The sequence below is a fragment of the Aquila chrysaetos genome, chromosome 18 (genome assembly GCF_900496995.4).
Source record: "Aquila chrysaetos chrysaetos chromosome 18, bAquChr1.4, whole genome shotgun sequence".
In the NCBI taxonomy this organism is placed as follows: domain Eukaryota; kingdom Metazoa; phylum Chordata; class Aves; order Accipitriformes; family Accipitridae; genus Aquila; species Aquila chrysaetos.
Window position 1 is genome coordinate 2642 of NC_044021.1, and position 17884 is coordinate 20525.

At 56.5% G+C, this 17884-nt stretch overlaps 1 protein-coding gene and 1 long non-coding RNA gene across 2 annotated transcripts; both read left to right on the forward strand.

Annotated features, from left to right (window-relative positions):
- Positions 1-5002: 5002 nt before the first annotated feature.
- Positions 5003-6305, forward strand: LOC115353039. Its single transcript, XR_003927389.1, has 2 exons — positions 5003-5154; positions 5524-6305. It is a non-coding gene; the product is annotated as an uncharacterized LOC115353039 (long non-coding RNA).
- A 9495-nt stretch (positions 6306-15800) lies between these two features.
- On the forward strand, positions 15801-17621 carry LOC115353036 (translation initiation factor IF-2-like). The gene is made up of 3 exons (XM_041118330.1): positions 15801-15870; positions 15933-16349; positions 16621-17621. Exons 1-3 carry the CDS (start codon positions 15801-15803, stop codon positions 17043-17045), a joined length of 912 nt encoding a protein of 303 aa, XP_040974264.1. The 3' UTR covers positions 17046-17621.
- The last annotated feature ends 263 nt before the right edge of the window (positions 17622-17884 follow it).

A 17884-nucleotide genomic window follows, 5' to 3' on the forward strand; every position in this document is an offset into this window, starting at 1 on the left:
CAATCGCTTCGAAACTAAGTTTCGTCTCAGTCACACTCTTACACACATACAGGTGACCGAATCCCACCCAACCGAACGGTATACCCCTTAAATACTTACGACTCCGTCGTCTTCATTCGGATCTTCGCGCGCAGAATTACGGGCAAAATAAACTGCTGCAGCCGGCAAGGGAGCTCAAAAAAATCAAATTCTTTGCTTGCCCCTATTCAGGTTCAGGATGGCGTTAGTCCCGACCCGACCCGATCAGGAGCCACCAAGTGGTGGGGCGCCCCTCCTAGATTAAGTCAGAATTCAGGAACTAAGACCATCCCGGACAAGCCCCCAATTGTGAAAAATGATCACGTCCAAAACAGGATTCTAATTAAAGTTTACAATTTATTATATGAATAGAGGCAAGCAAACAGCGCTGGGTGCACCGGGAGCCTCTGCTCTACCAAGGCACACCCCGTCAGGTCTAATTGTGCAGGTTAAGTACAGGTTCTACATACATATTCACTAGATTCCTGAGAAATGTTATACATATTCATTAGTTTTCCCGGGAAACTATTAACATATGTAAATGTCCTTTACGCAGGCGCATTGAAGGTCTCTGGTGGTCTTCAGGAGTCCTCTGGTGGTCTTCCATAGTCTTCCTCACTTGTCCGCTATTTGACCCTCCTCAGGTGATTCTGCGCAGTATGGTCCTTTACATGTTTTGATACCTTCGTGCTTGTTAGTGTTCTTATTATCTAAGTTCTCATTAGTGGTATAGCACCGTACGGTTAGTTTAAGCTAAATTATCTACAAGGAGGGGAACAAAAGGCAGGAGTTCTTATCTTTTCCGGCCTTATCTATTCAAGCAAGGCCTCTACTTGCGTTTTCTTAACAAGATCGTAAATTCATCGAACACTTAATTAAGTCTTGTGATCGCTCTTGGTTCCTTCTTGCTCATCATTCCTAAGTACCAGTCTCTGACAGGCTTAATCCTTGACAAACACCAGTCCTGGGTATGTAAAGTTCCAGAGAGACAATCATTAAGCAATAAGCAGTTTGTTCTCTCTATCAATCCCCCCCCCCTTTTTCTTTAAACCTTTGCAACTATAGGATTCCGCTACTTCCGAGAGACCGTGTGAAGTATTTTTCGATTTCTACTTGATGTCTGATTTTATTTCGTTTCCAACTTTTGTAATTCCCTACCGTTATATGGCTTTTGCAGGAAGCAAGAGCTATATACATACTCTCCTACTTCCCTTAGGCCTACGGTTATACAAGATCAAGCAAAACGGTTAAAGATTACATATGCAGAGAGGGTCACATTTCACCATGCGGCCCTATCGTTGTTTTATATTGACACGAATCAGGTTAATATATTTCACACTTAACAATCCTATACGTTATGCTTCACAATTTTACTTCTTAATCAAACCTAAGTCTTCTACGTGATTAAATTTTGATTTCTTTACCAGAATATTTGCAACAGCTGGAGCCCAGCAGGAACAGGGGGGGCATGGCCCGACCCCCCCAGCGCCTCACCTCCTCCTCCCCTGGGCTCCCTCACGGCCCCTCGCCCCGTGCAAAGGGAGCGCAAACGCAGCCCGGAGGGCAACGGGGACGGACAGCCAGTGTTCGTTCAGCCAGTCGCGCGCCTAACGAGTCCTGCCAGCGAGTCCGCTCCGGGGCTCAGGCCCCCCCCCCCCCCCGACGCTCCCCCTGCCCCTGGGACACCTCTGATAGCATATGTCCATACATTCCGTATGGCACGTCTAAATATTTGGATGGTTTTAATGTTTTGTACCAGCCGTGGAAACTGGTTTGCTGCTAGGTGACTGTAAAAGTGAGATTTGGTAAATAATTATTAGAAATCTTACACTAACACAATGATTGAAACAGTAGACAAAAGTATAGCCAAGCAGTTAACTAGCAGAGGTAGGTACTCGCAAGTTTTGCAGTTCTTTGCTCTTAGGACTAGATGTTCCTGTGCACTAGATGAGAACAATGCTGAAACTCACCACGTGCGATTGAAACTGCCTTAAGCTTCAAGATCAAAGAACAAGGACAAGAATAAAGACTTCAAGGACAGCCAGCAAGAACTTCAAATGGGCCGGTGGTCGCAAAAGCAGCCCTTCGTCTCAAACGGATCCTTCATTGCGCATGATTGGATGCAGGCAGTACTGTGATAATCGGTTGCCATCATTTTTATGTATACGTATACTAATCTGATTAATATGCAATTAGTTATTCTATAGAACCTGTGTGTGCTAAACCTGTGGCACGCACGCTAGGTGGAACTATCCCCCGTGCATCCAGCGCTGCAATGAAGAATGCCTGCTTTCTAAAACTCCAAAACGAGCCTTAGAGAGTTTCTTCGACCGGCTTTTCAGTATCAGAGGTACAAGGGAGGAAAGGAGAAAAAAAAAAAAAAAAAAAAAAAAAAGGCAGCGGTGTGGGAAAGAGAGGGGGCCGGGCAGGGCCAGGGAGGGACCGGAACACAGAAGAGGGGAGAGAGACAGGGCCCCGAGGCTCACCACAGCTCTTGTTCTTGGCGCTGCCAGGAGAATTGGCCAGTTCAGACGCTTCTTTCTGCTCCTCTCCCGCTCCCCTCCTCTGCTGTAACTCCGGCTGCACGGCTGTCCTCCTCCCCCTAGGAGAACACGAGTCTCACAGGTCTTGCAAGACGAGGCTTCCTAGGCACAGAGCCTCGCTCGCTCGCACACTACGTGGCCGTACGGCACCGTCGGTGCTGCATACGGACCCTGCAGTGCACCTCGGCAGTCTGACCTGCTGCGGACTACGAGGAGGGATCCTTCCACACCCGGAGAGGCAGGCTCTCTCTTGCCTGCAGCGGGAGGCAGCTGCCGGCCGGCCGGCCTTCCATTTCTTCTTCTCTACCTTTGTCTGGCCTCTCCAGCTTCAGCCGCAGCAGCTCCTGCCCACAGCCGGTAAGTGCCCCGCCTGTCCCTTTGTGCTCCGGCGCCCGCGCGGAGAGGGAGGCCAGGCAGAGACAGCCCACGCAAGCCTGAGGCTGCTGCAGTCAACGGCATCCCCAAGGGAGGAAGAGACAACCATGCCCTCAGCGCAGCCTCTGCGAAAGAGAAGCATCGACTCATTACCGCAGATCGCCCCTGGCCAGAGCCCCTCCTTCTGCAGAGGCTTCTGGAGATGCACTGAGGGCCAGCTCGCTGCCCTCACGACAGGGCTCGGGGGCTGCCTGCGGCCACAGCACAGGCTCCAGGGGAGGGGCTGGAGCTGGGGGCAGCCGCACGGGCCGAGCGGGGCCGGGGGAGCTCTGGCGACTCGGGGAGGCGCCCGCTGGCCGCGCCTGGGGGGTGCGCGCCTCCATCCCCTCTTCCCTTCTACCGGCGGCTCTCGGGGAACTCCCCGGCCCGGCTCGCCTCCGGCGGACCGGGAGCCTGCCGCGGCGGGCCGGCCTTCGCAGCTTCCCGGCCCTGCAGCCCCGGGCGGCCAGCGGGGCACAGGCAGGACGCACCACTCGCACCTCGCCCTCCCGCCGGATGGAGAGATCGCTCGCCTTACCCGCGGTTCCCGGCTGCTCGCCCAGCTTGCGGAAGACCAGCGCCGCTGCCGCCACGCTGCCTCCGGGGATCCGCGCATTGCGCCGGCAGGGGAGTGGGAGCCGGCGCAGCTGAACCGCCGGTGCTGCATGTACCGCGCTTTGCCACAACGGCGTCAGCAGCGGAGGCGGCGGCACCAGCGCTGCTGCGATGCGCACCTGTGCCGTGCCGGCCGCTGCAGTTCCCGCGCTTCGGTCGGCCACGAGGCGGCAGCAGCAGCTGAGCGGACGGGCGGGGACCGCGGTGCCCAGGGGCGGCACCCGGCGGCTGCGGTTCCGCGCTTTGCGCGCCCGAGCGCCCGCCGGACACCCAGCGCGCCTGGGGCGGGCAGCGGCTTTTCCTACCGGGAGGAAGCAACGAGCGCGGCGGCACCTCCCGCCGGTGCCGCATTGCCGTTACCGTCGGACGGCACGTGCAGGACAGGGGCAGCCCCGCGCACTCGCAGCCTCCGAGCTGCAGTACCGAACGTTGGTCGCACGGTGGCAACTGCCAGGGCGCGGCGCGGCGCGCCAGCACGCATGCGCGGCTCCCAGCTGCAGTACCGAACTTTGGTCAACAGGCGGCGGAAGAGAGCGCTGGCGAAACGCGCCGCCACCGCGCATGCGCGGCTCCCGAGCAGCTGCACGGCGTCGTGGTTGCCAGGCAACAGCAGGAGGGCGGCCGAAACGCGCCACCACGCATGCGCGGCTCCCGACTGCCAGTGCGGCGTTTTGGTTGCCAGGCAACAGCAGGAGCGCCGTAAAGCGCGCCGCCGCGCATGCGCGGTTGCCGAGACGCCGTGTCGCGCTGTGGTTGCTAGGCAACAGCGGCGAGTGCCGTAAAAGGCGCACCGCGCATGCGCGCCTCCCCAGCTGCCGTACAGCGATTCCGTTGCTAGGCAACAGCAGGAGCGCCGTAAAGCGCGCCGCCGCGCATGCGCGGTTGCCGAGACGCCGTGTCGCGCTGTGGTTGCTAGGCAACAGCGGCGAGCGCCGTAAAACGCGCACCGCGCATGCGCGCCTCCCCAGCTGCCGTACAGCGATTCCGTTGCTAGGCAACAGCAGGAGCGCCATAAACCGCGCCGTCGCGCATGCGGAATTGCCGAGACGCCGTGTCGCGCTGTGGTTGCTAGGCAACAGCGGCAAGCGCCGTAAACCGCGCCGCCGCGCATGCGTGGTTGCCGAGACGCCGTGTCGCGCTATGGTTGCTAGGCAACAGCGGCGAGCGCCGTAAAAGGCGCACCGCGCATGCGCGCCTCCCCAGCTGCCGTACAGCGATTCCGTTGCTAGGCAACAGCAGGAGCGCCGTAAAGCGCGCCGCCGCGCATGCGCGGTTGCCGAGACGCCGTGTCGCGCTGTGGTTGCTCGGCAACAGCGACGACCGCCGTAAAGGGCTCACAGCACATGATCTCCTCCCCGGCTGCCGTACAGCGTTTTGATTGCTAGGCAACAGCGGGGGGGGGGGGCCAGCCACGCGCGCCACCGCGCATGCGCGCCTCCAGAACGCACTTCCCGCCTTCGCTCGCCGCGCAGCGCCATCCGCATCCCCGCAACGATCCTCTTCTGAGCATCAGCTGCAGGAGAGATGACTGACAGCTCAACCCAGTAGAGACCAGCCACAGGCGGTAACTACTTACTGGGGGCACGGAGCTTACATTGCCCTGCCCTTTCCCCACTCGCAGCCCGGGCAGTCACCTTCATTGCCTCCCTTCCAAAAAGCACCCGAGGGGCTGGAGCGGTTACAGCAGTCAAGCACAAACAACAGACAATTCGGGCGGTCGCTTCTGTCCCTGCCCCCCCACCCCATTATCTAGACAGGAGAAGCAGCACAGGGAACCTGCAAGGGCAGGGGGGACGGGGGGTTCCCCTGGACCAAGCCCCAGGGACTGCTGTATCCGTCTGCATGCAGCATCAGGGTTCTGGGAGTGACAGCAGCCAGCCAACAGATGCTGGCGAGAGATTAAAAAAAAAAATAATAATAACGCCTGGTGCAGGTGACAGCCTGAAGGCAGGCCACAAGAGACCCAAAGCTGCCTCGTGCCAGGGGGGCAGCTCTGTTCAGCAGGAAACGGCGCATCCCAGCGGACCAGATGCGAGCGGCCCACCTGCAAGCGAGCGATACCCTGGCGATCCTGGGGCTCTGTTGGGGTGGGGCGCACCTTTCCTCACCTCTGTGCTATCACAACTCTGCTCTCCTAATCCTGCACGCACGCAAGGCTTCTTGTGCGGGGCTTGTCTCTTATCGAAGAGACGCTGCACGGTGTTACTTACCGCCCCGCCCTCCGGCGTGCAAAGTAATTAGACGTGAAGCAGGGAAAGCAAAGCGGCGCGTCGGGATAGTAGATGTTCTCGGCAGATGACCGCAGAGCCCTCGAGGTTCCATCTTTGCTCCCTACAGGAGCGTGGCTCCGCACCCCTTGCCGCTCCCCCCAGCAAGCGTCACAATTGCCCTTTGCTGTCTGCAACGTGCAGCACCTGCACGGCCCGAGTACTGCTGCTTACGGAGCAAGAGGCGCTCGCTATAAAGCGGCAATGAAGAACAAGGACGGCCCGTCAAGATGGCAGGAGGAACGCAGAGAGCCTCCAGCATTAGCCAGGCAGGGCTTGCGACTCACCTCGTGTCGTGGTCTAACGCCAGCCGGCAACGAAGCCCCACGCGACCGCTCACTCGCTCCCCCGCCGCCAGTGGGACGGGGAGACAATCGGAAGGGCGAAAGTGAGAAAACTCGTGGCTGGAAACGAAAAGAGTTTAATCATTAAAAAGAAACAACAGCAACAACTTGTAAGGAAAAGAAGAAAAAAAATGACAGAGAATGGGGTGCAGGCAGCATGCCAGGGGTCTGGAGCCTGACAGATGATGGGGGGGGTGGTGTGGCATATGGAGGAGGGAAAGGGGGGGGGGGGGGGGGCAGGAGATAGGAGAGCAGGGCACTGCGGGGGGGAAACAACTCGCACGGGTTAAAAACTCGCGTGGGTGAAGGGGGCGGGCCGGAGCAACGGGGGGCACATGGGGGAGAAACACACACGGGGGGAGGGTAGGTGAGGGTACAAAGGTGGATGGGGGGACACGGGCGGGGATGACCTACCCCAGGGAGTCCACCCGGGATGATCCACAGCAGGTAACTCACCTGGGATAACGCGCAACAGAGAATCCACACCAGATCATCCACACTGGGAGGACCCCCAGCAATGCCCCTCAAACTGCCTGTGCTTCGCCCCCAATCTTCCCCGAACTGGCAAGTTTTTTGCTTTTTCAAAATACTCAGTTTGGGGCGTGTTTCAGTGCTTTTCCACAACATAAAAAGGGGTGATCTTTTGGTTGTGGTTTTGCGCGTGAAAACGGGGTGGGATTTTTCCTTTCCAGCTGCACAGATCCAGGCGGATTTGGCTTTCCCAGGAGTCCCAAATTCGTTTGTTTTTTTTTTTCCCCTGTTGCAGACCCAGAATCAGGGGGGTTGGGGTTGTCCTGGTTTTGGCTGGAATAAAGTTAATTTTCTTCCGAGTAGCTGGTACAGGGCCATTTTGGATTTAGGACGAGAATAACGTTGACAACACACCGACGCTTTAGTGGTTGCTAAGCAGGGTTTATACTAAGTCAAGGACCTTCCAGCTTCTCATACCGCCCTGCCAGCGGAGGCTGGGGGTGCACAAGGAGAGTCGCTGAGCTAAAGGAGGATTCCAGGTAAACAGGTCAGCTCGAAATACACCACCCTCCTTTAAAAGTTAAGAGCGATTTGAACGCTTAAAATCAGCATTTAGGCTAATTGATACCATTTTGAACACCTGCTTAGCACACAAGTAAACACTCTTGCCGGGGTTGGAAAACGTCTCCTCCCTTCCTTACAGCACTGCCGCAGGGAGAGAACCCCGGGAGGCTGCGGGACGAGGTCGTACACAATCAGAATCTATGCTTACGGATCCACCGCAACAGCTACAGCCCTTGCGCTGCTGCTGCTGCTGCTTTGCATCTTGCTTGTTTGGTGAATAAAGCTGAAAGTGAAGTGGAAAACTTCAAAGAGCAAAATGAAAAATAAAGAATAAATCTCAATAATTCACTTTACACTCAAAGGGTGTGCCCACGTTTATATACATCCAATAAGAATACTTATACTGTAAAAGTATTTGATTTTCCTTTTGCATTACCTTAACTTGCACAGCTCTGAATTCCTACCGTTAAATTATCTATCTCCAAAGTACACAGTTATAATGTGACTAGGGGTTTTTGTGTGTGTTACGTAATGAGGAGGAACACCTGGCCAGCTGCGCTGCCCAAGAGAGGTGCTACTGAACTGCCAGGGAAACACACCATTGAAAGCCAGACAGAAAGAAAGTACTTCAGAGCACTCCGTCAAAACGTCAGGAAAGAAAACCCACAACATTCAGTTGCCTCTCTTTTTAAACATTTAGAAAAATACCTAACTGCTTACATACACCTCATAAATGATATACTACAGCTATTTGGCAGTTACACTTTAAACAATGCAGGTCAATTTGTAAAACCCCCCAGTGCTGCAATACCTCAGACTACCAAAAAGGACTGGCGGATTTCCTAATGCTTTTGGCAGTACTGAAGCACGCAGAGCAACACATTTTCATGTTGTCGCGACTGTTACAACTGAGAAACCAAAGACCAGCGATGCCATCAACTTTAGGAAGATGGGCTGTGCTTGGGTCTTTGGAAGGAAATTGACTTTTTTTTTTTTTTTTTTTTCTTTGTTTAAAGAGAGTGAAAAGTCTTGTTACTGATGACTTCTACTGTCAAGTCGATCACCTCTGAAGATCCACTCTGATGGGAAGTTCATAAAAGAAAATTTCTTTGAGTGACAAAGACTTCCATTTTGGAAAATCTCTTTCCAACTGAAGTCAAAATGACACGCTGTAGGTTAAAGGAAAAAATACATTACTGAAGCAGTAACTCATCAAAAACAATCAGGACTCACTGTCACTAGTTACAGGGCTGCCAGTGCTTCCTGGGAAAGCCTGGAAAACACACAGATGCGACGCCAATTTGTCCTGTTTTGTCCACGTCTCTTCTTTGACCTCGATTGCTTTTAGCACAGATGCTAGTTATCTCAGTAAGGTTGTCGAGTACTCCTATAAGCTATTTTAAAAAACTCATGGACTGCAAAAGCATAAAGCTTTTATCATGAAAACAAAGTCTGTTTCTTCTGAACAGCTGAACTCTTACGAACAGTTTCTTCCCTCTTTTAGTACAAAATTATTTTCACTATATCATTTACTAGCAAGTGCACAGAAACAGAAGATTATGCTTTCAGGAAGAGAAAATAAACGGAGGGAAGTAAACTTTGCATAGGTGTAACTTGCTCCAGAACAGAACTTATTTTTAGTATTTGCGTTACAATATTTCACGTAAAAAAAATGTAAAAGGAGAGTTGGCACGCTCTTAATGTTAAAGTCCACACTGCAAGTACCTTTGGAAAAACGCAGACACACATCACAGACGTACCTTGTACTTGCAGACCACTATGGATTCTTTCCATCTGTCTCGTATTGTCATGGCAGAAGAAAGGGCAAGCACGGCGAAACGGTGCCAGCTGACATCCAGCTGAGAGAAGAAAAAACCCGTTAGCATAAAGCTGGGTAGGAATACAAAGCTGCCTTTTTTTGTGAAGGTTTGTGAAGACAGTACGACGGAGCAGAGCAAAAAGTATTTTTGCATTTTTCAGACAACCGTGCCTTTTTTTTTTTTTTTTTTTTTTTTTTTGACTCATCGGTACCTTTAGTTTCACTAGAACTCACTTTCCTAGATACACGCAGGTGACAGACAGAGAGACCTACGTACATTTTCTCAAGCCTTAGTATAGCCAAGACTTCCTCACCCTATACATCACAAGTTGAGTATTTTTGCTAAAGAGCACAGCAACACATCTGTCCTTGCGAACTGCCTCGTTGCAAAAAAGGAATGATTTTTTCCAGGCCGTTGCTCCAAACGGTCAAGATCTTTTAAAACCGCAGTTGCGCCACCAAACCCGCTCAGGGTCCCTGCTAGCTTTTGACTGCCCTGACATTTGACAGGCACACGCTCCATTCCATCTTCCCACAGCAAAAATACGTTAACGCTCTCGGACCCAGAGCGCAACCCTACAGATGTCCACACACACACCCACCCCTTGCCGTTTTGATGAGGAGCCACCGAGCATCCCTGCGAGCACAGCCGCACGCGCCAGATCGGTTTCACCTCCGCCGCGACTTACCGGTTTCGGTGAATGTAGTTTCTGACGCTTTACACCGAAAACCGCATCTCGATGCTTCGCCCCAGTAGAAACGACCCATCGCTAGAACGCTACAAAAATGCAGTAACACAAATTGCAAACCCACAGCAGCAACAGCTCCAGAATTATTTAGACCAGGAACAAGGGAGAAAAATAAAACAGCTTCATCTCACGCTCAGGGGAGCGGCAGACAGAGAAAAGGGTTGGCATTCTGAGCCCTTACAGAAAACGGGCATTCTCCTTCCATTCCTCAGCCCGTCCGTTAAGGTCTCAATACCGCAACACTGCTCTGGCAACGTCGAGAGTAGGGAACAACAGCCCTGCCGCTGGACTTGCCACTGACCCATGCTATTTACCGTAGCAGGACGCGTACGCAGAGGGACACCTTTTGCCACACACAACCCTGAACTTCCTAAAAATTTACGTTTACCAAAAAAAGCCATTTGGAACATATTGCCAAACAACATTTGGCAATAAAGCTTTGATGCGTTTGACGCACGCAAATTTTTGGTCACTCGCTATTTGCTTCCTGTTGCTGCTGCTGTTCTTCCTTCAGAAATTCTACTTGTAGCCAAGTTATTCACTACTGGTTCAAGCATTTCCCTTCCTGGTATTACCAGCACATTCACAGAGGCAAGTAACTTAATTGCTCTTCTACAATTATCCAAACGACAATTACAGCCATGAAAGAGAAGGAGAGGTCAGGCAGCAGAAGAGCTCTGCAGGCTGGCACCAGTCAATATTGCACTCTTTTAAAAACAAACAACAACAAAACAAAACCGTGACCCTGTAGCTTTTTTTTTTTTTTTTTTCCCCCCCCTCTTTCAGAGCTCATCCCTGCCTCAGCATTTTGTCTCGTCAGAGCATGAAGCGCAGGTGATCCGCACCCTGACAACTTTTGCGTGTGATGAATGCCTGTTCAGAAGTAGTCCAGATCTGCTATTGTCTCACCAGACCGGTGTCATTTTTATGGTTTTAATCATCATAACTCAAATTTGATTTACTCACGCATTTGTGAGGAAACTAATTAACTTTTAGACACTGCCTCTCCTTTTTTTGGGGGGGTGGCGGGGAGGTGGAAACGTGTTAGAGACTGAAACACATTACGATTCAGAGCTCCCAACCATGACGGAGTGCTGGAGAAATCAATGAAAGCAAAGACCAACAGCAGCAACATCAACTGAAAGTTGGCTTTAATTCCGGTCACGTACTTAAGCGACTCTCCAAGTCTATGCCTCGGTCCTATGAATGACTGACTAGTCCTTTTTTGGAAGGACAAACTTTTTTACTTAAAAGTCCTAGACTGAAGACTCCGCTGAACGGAATGGGGATTGTGCCACGGGACAACATGCCATCGACACTCTTAATGGGGAAGAAGAAAAAAAAAAAAAAAAATCAAATAAAAATCAAGTTTAAGTACCAGTTTCCATCACGTTTCACTCATGACATTTCTACTGGCATCTAGGTGCTCAAAAATGAACTACAGGGACACCACATATTCCTAAAAATTCAGTTACACATAAAAAAGTAAAAGGCTGTTTCCAACTTGCCCATAAAATCCGTATGAACAGAGCGAAGAGAAACACTCGACCCTAAAGAAGCTAACAGGCAGCTCTGAATTTACCAGACACGAAATTTCGTTCTTTCACCTGAAGCAAAAACGTATCAAGGGACCAGTGCAAGAACAGGGCACGATCTGTTAACAGCAATTTTTCCATCAGCTTTTCTGCACTAGCAGCAAATTTGCCTTTTCTGTGGGTTTAACGTGGAGCATCCGTAGCGCCCTCGAACTCGCAAGTGTTTCTCTCCGCTCCCCCAGCCCGATACGTGCGATTACCTGAGCAGCAAGCGGAATTACCCACGCAGGATTTTCTTCGTGTGACGCGGAAGGTGACGCTGGGAAAAGAGGAGACAAAGAAATGAACCTGCTTGTCGCACCCAGCCAACGGTGAAAAGACAGGGGAGGATTCTGCCGGAAGGGCTCTCCGCACCCCAGGAGCTCCCACCGGCCCGTTTCTCTCCCCTTTGCCCGGTACCGAGGGGACGACGACACCTCGCCCGCGCCCCCTCACAGGGGGGCTGCCCCAGGAGAGCCGGGGGACCCCCACCTCGCTTCTGCCCGCGGGAACGGACCGGGCGAGACCCTCCACGCAGAGAGAGGAGCGTGGCGCGGATTGCATCCCCGAGGGAAGAGGCCGGGCTCCCCGCCGGCAGAAGGACGGCTCGCCTCCCTGCTGCTCGGAGCTGCTTGCTGCCGACAGCCCTGCCTGCGCCCGGCCGCCCTTCGGCCGTGCTGGGAGCGCGGTCCGGCCGACGGACGCTCCAGCTAATCGCGGCTCCTGCTCGTTACAGCCGCAGGTACTTTCGCCTCTGGCTAATGCACGCTCCAGACAGCGGACACCCCGCCTCGTTCCAGCTCCCGCTTGCTACAGTTCTGGCTCGCTGAAGCCCCAGCTCCGCGCTGAAGCTCCGGCTGATTTCAGCTGCTTCTCCTTACAAGCTCCAGCTACGTGCAACGGTCTGGCCTTTCCACAAGGTTGTATATCAACGGCTGTCAAAACTGGAGCATTGGGATTAAACATCAGAGTTACACGCCGTATAAATAGTCGTTAGTTCGGGCGATTAATTACTGAACAACTATTCTGAGCAGCGCAGAAAGAAGAGCTGGACTCAAAGAGGGCACGTGGGGTCTGAAAAGCGCCTTTCCCCCCACAGACCATCGCAGAAGTTGAGTGCGGCCTGCTGCGCGCCGGCCTCCCGAACTTCGGCGTCCGACGCCACCAGACCCCCATCTCCGGGGAGGGTCCACGCACCCTGCCCACCCCCTGCTTCCCCCCGCAGCCCCCAACACCCTCCCACCCGCCTGCCAAACCAGCCACGCCGGCTTCCGCTTTTGGCCCCCACGCCAGCGGACTCGGGGCCCCTTTGGGAGCCAAAAACCCCGGCTGCCGAGCCTGTTCTCAAGGCCCAAAAACGCAGGGCCGGACCTCTGTTTCTGGGCCCAAAGCCGCGCAGCTCGGTCTGTTTCCGAGCCCCAAAATCAGCCGCGCGAGCCTGTCGTCAAGCCCCGGGAACAGAAAACTTGTTCTCCATTTCTGACCCTGCAGCGCCCACGGGCGACGCCGAGCGTAGCCACCCCACAGCCCCGCACCCCCGGGGCCCCACGCGCAGTTTTGGGGAGTGCCCGCGACCTGCGGAGGGCCCGGCCCCACGCCTCTGCGGGGCAGCCCCAGCACAGGCAGGGCGTCGCTTCGCGATTGCCGTTTCAGGCTTTATTTCCCCGCCATCGCCGGCACGGCCGGGCCCCCACCCCAAACCCCCGAGCCGAAGCACCCCCGCGGGTAGCCGGGCCCAGCCACCCGGAAAACAAGAAAACCAAAGAGGGAACAAGACAGAGAACGTGGGGAAAGGCAAGGAGAAGGACGCAGAAACAGAGAGCGCGCGCGAGGGATAGGGAGCAGGACAGAGAGATGGAGAAAGAAAGGAAAAAAAAGACGGGAGGCAGAACCAAGGGAAAGAGAGACAAGGACGGGGAGCAGGACAAAGGGACGGAAGAGAAAAAAAAAAATCGCGACGGGCTGCAGGACAGAGAGGAAGGGATTAAATAGACACAGGGAGCACGACGGAAGGACAGAGAGAGACAAAAGGGACAAAGAGCAGGCCAGCATCGGAGGGGAAAAAACCAACTGCGACGGGCAGTGGGAGAGAGATACGGGAAAAGAAAAAAGTACTGAGGAACAGAAAAAAGAAAGAAGAGACAGCTAGCTGGACAGGGGGACACAGTTAGAAAGGACGGGAGAGGGAATGGGGCAGAGAGAGACAGACAGAAAAGGGAGCGAAAGAAAGCAAGGCAGAGGGACAGCAGGGCGGGAGGGGGGGGAAGGGACAGGGGTCTGGACAGAGATGGAGAAATAAGCAGCAGGGACAGAGGAAAAGAGACAGAAAGAGGGACAGGGAACATGGCAGAGAAGGACAAATCAGGACAGCGGCAGGACGCAGATAAAAAACTGGGACGGGCCTCAGGACAGAGAGGAATAGAATACAAGCAGGGAGCGGGACAAAGGGATACAGCGAGAAACGACGGGACAGGAAGCAAGACAGAGCGACAGACAAGAACAATGACAACGAGAGCGCGCGCCCCAGAGAGAGAGCCAGAGACCGCGAGAAGCACAGGGGGGTGGGGAATTTAGAAAGAGAAGTATCAGGAGCCCTGCAGAGAGAGGGAGGGTGAATAAAAAAGGGGCAGGAAGCAGCACAAAGGGTCAGAGAGAGCAAGAGATGAACAGGAAGGAGGCCGGGGACAGTGAGATCCAGAATGACAAAAAATAAACAGCAACAGCGAGCAAGACAAAGGGATAGAGAGAAAAGAGAAAGTAGGAAGACGAGAGATAGGAAGGCAGGGACACAGAGCGGCACGTACAGGCGCAGAGAGGAAAAGAACACCAGGGAACGGGCCAGAGAAATTGGGAGGCGGGGAAAGAGGCGGATGCAGATCAGGACAAGGAGACCGAAAAGGAAAAAACAGGGACTGGCTGCAGGACAAAGGTGGGGGGGGGGGGGGGGGGGGGGAAGAGGGAGAGGGAGCAGGACAAGAACGCAGAGAGAAAAAGGAAGGGGGGCAGTTGAACGAGAGAGAGAAAGGGGGAGAGGAAGAGGGAGCAGGACAAGAGAATAGCCAGAAGAGGAGAGGTACAGGGAAGCAAAAAAAAAAAAAAAAAAAAAACCCCAAAAAAAACCCCAAACCAAACCAACCCCCAAACGTCACAGCAGCATGGGAAAGCAAGGGGGCCACGAGAGGGGGAGGGAGGGACCGGGACGCACAAGAGGAGCGACAGGGCCCCGAGGGCCCAGGACTCACCACAGCTCTCGCTCTTGGAGCTGCCAGGAGACCTTGCCAGCTCAGACGCTTCTTTCTCCTTCTCTCCTCCCTTCCTCTTCTGTAACTCCAGTCGCTTGGCTGTCCTCCACATAACGGAACACGCGAGTGTCTCACGGCTCTTACGAGATGAGGCCTCCTAGACACGTAGCCTCGCTCGCTCGCTACGTGGCCGTACCCCGCTGCCGGTCATGCATACGGACCCTGGCGGTCTGACCTGCTGTGGACTACGAGGAGGGATCCTTCCACACCCGGAGAGGCAGGCTCTCTCTTGCCTGCAGCGGGAGGCAGCTGCCGGCCAGTCGGCCTTCCGTTTCTTCTTCTTTACCCTTCTGTGGCCTCTCCAGCTTCACCAGCTCCTGCCCACAGCCAGTAAGCGCTCCGCCTGTCCCTCTGCGCTCCCGCGCCGCGAGGAGAGGGAGGCCAGGCAGAGACAGCCCACGCAAGCCTGAGGCTGCTGCTTTCAACGGCATCCCCGGGGGACGAACGGACAACCGCACCCACAGCGTGGCCTCTGGGAGAGGGAAAGAGGCAGCAGTGACCGTTATGACCGCAGCTCGACCCTGGCCGGAGCCCCCTCCTTCCGCAGGGGCTTCCGCAGACGCCGCTCGTTCCCCGCACCGCTGCTAGCGGCACCCACGTTGAGGGAGACTCGAGAACACCGCAGGGCCGGCTTGCTGCCCTCACGACAGGGCTCGGGGGCTGCCTGCGGCCACAGCACAGGCTCCAGGGGAGGGGCTGGAGCTGGGGGCAGCCGCACGGGCCGAGCGGGGCCGGGGGAGCTCTGGCGACTCGGGGAGGCGCCCGCTGGCCGCGCCTGGGGGGTGCCCGCCTCCGTCCCCTCTTCCCTTCTACCGGCTCTCGGGGAACTCCCCGGCGCTGCCCTGGCTCGGCTCGCCTCCGGCGGACCGGGAGCCTGCCGCGGCGGCCGCTTCGCAGCTTCCCGGCCCGGCAGCCCCGGGCGGCCAGCGGGCAGGAGGCACCCCTCGCCCTCGCCCCCGCCGGAGGAGATCGCTCGCCTCACCCGCGGTCCCGGCGCTCGCCCGCTGCCGCCGAGACCCGCGCCCTGCGCACCGCCACGCGGCTCCCGGGGACCGCGCGTGCGCCGGAGGGGCCGGAGCCGGCGCGCGAACGCCGGGCTGCCCCACGCGCAATACGGCGCATGCGCCCGGGAGGCGCGTCCGCACGGCTGGTCGGGGAGCGGGCGCAGCGGGAAGCCCGCGGAAAACCACGCGAAACCGGCGACGCTCCTGAGTCTGACCCGGTCGGACTCCGGGGGCCGCGGCGGCGGCAGCAGCGAGGACTACGCCGCGCCCGAGAGCCACGCTGCTGCCCGGCCGCCGAGTCCGCGAAAACTACAGCTCCCGGCATGCCCCGGGAGGCAGCCCGTCCCTGCTGCCTGACCCCGCGGGGACGCCGCTTCCGTTTCCGCCCACCCCACGCCGGCGCACCTGCAATCCCCGCCGAGGCTACGGGCAGCTCCGGCGCGCTCCCGCCGCCGGCTCCGGCCAGTCCCCGCCGCCGCTCCGGCACGGCGCGGCACCCCCCGCCCGGCTCCGGCTCCGGGCAGCGCCCGCCGCCGCCGCTCCGGCACGGCACGGCGCGGCCCCGCCCCGCTGCCGCTCCGTGCGTCCGACACGGACCCCGCCGTCCTCCTCGGGGCTTTCCCCGGGACCCGCCGGGCGATTGCGCAGCCCCGCCACGGGGCCCGGTGCTCCGCAGCCCCCCTGTGAGCCACCCCCCGGCCTCGGCACAGGCGGCCCCCCCCCTCCCCCGGGCCACCCCCGCCTGGGACGTTCGCGGTCCGAGGGGCGCCCGGCCCCGCTCACCTTCTCCCGAGGGCCAGCCGCAGCCCGGCCACTGCTCTGCTCCTGCCTGGGCTCCCACCGGCCCTGCCGCGGCCCCTCCCCCGGCAGCCCCCCCCCTTTCCAGGGAGGGGCCGTCGCCATCAGCCTCACTGCCCGCACCTGGGGCTCCTCCAGCCCCGGCCCGCAGCTGGAGCCCAGCAGGAACAGGGGGGGCATGGCCCGACCCCCCCAGCGCCTCACCTCCTCCTCCCCTGGGCTCCCTCACGGCCCCTCGCCCCGTGCAAAGGGAGCGCAAACGCAGCCCGGAGGGCAACGGGGACGGACGGCCAGTGTTCGTTCAGCCAGTCGCGCGCCTAACGAGTCCTGCCAGTGAGTCCGCTCCGGGGCTTGGGGCACCTCCCCGACGCTCCCCCTGCCCCTGGGAGACCTCGGCAGTCGGTCCCAGAGCGACGCTCGTCGGTCCGTCGGGGAACGCACGGTCGGTCGGCTGGCTCCTGGAGCGATGGGCTGCTGGGCAGAGGCGAAGGCTGCCAAAAACGAGTAGCAAGACACTAGAAGAGAGGAGAAAAGGAGCAGCTGGCTGGACAGCGGGGGTGTAGCGAGAAAGCACGAGAATAGCAGGGAGTGGGTCCCAGAGAGAAGGACAGGGACAGGGAGCCCGACGGGGATGGAGAAAGAAGTGGCAGGGAGAGAGGAAGAGAGGCAGCACAAAGAGGGAGGGGGAGTGGCACGGAGACCGACCAAGAAGGGCGGCCAGGAAGCAGGATGGAGATGCAGGAAAAACCTGGGACCAGCAGCATGACAGAGAGGGAGGAAAGCAGAACAGGGGCAGGGAGTTGGACCGAGAGAGATGGAGAAAGACAAAAAAGTGTCAAAGAACAGGGCAGAGAGAGAAGAATGAAACAACAGGGTCAGGGAGCCCGGACAGCAAACGACGGAGGGAAGGGCTGGGGTGGGGGTGGAACACCACAAACCAAACCGCATAGCTACACATTACAGGGCAGAGAGGGAAAAATTAAGAAATGGGCACACTGAGCCAGAAAAAAAAAGAGAGTTGGAGAGCAAAAAGAATAGCGTTGTGGTTTAATCCCAGTCAGCAACTAAGTACCACACAGCCGCTCACCTACTTCCTCCCCACCCAGGGGGAAGGGGGGAGAGAAGCGGGGGGCGGGGGGGGAGTAAAACTCATGGGTTGAGATAAGAACAGTTTAACAGGTCAGAAAGGAAGAAAATAATAATGATAACAACAACAATAATAAAATGGCAATAATAATAATAGAAGAATTGGAATGTACAAAGCAAGTGATGCACAATGCAACTGCTCACCACTCGCTGACCAATGCCCAGTCAGTTCCCAAGCAGCGATATCCTCCCCCCCTGCCCCACAGGCCAACTCCCCCCAGTTTATATACCGGGCATGAGATCACACGGTATGGAA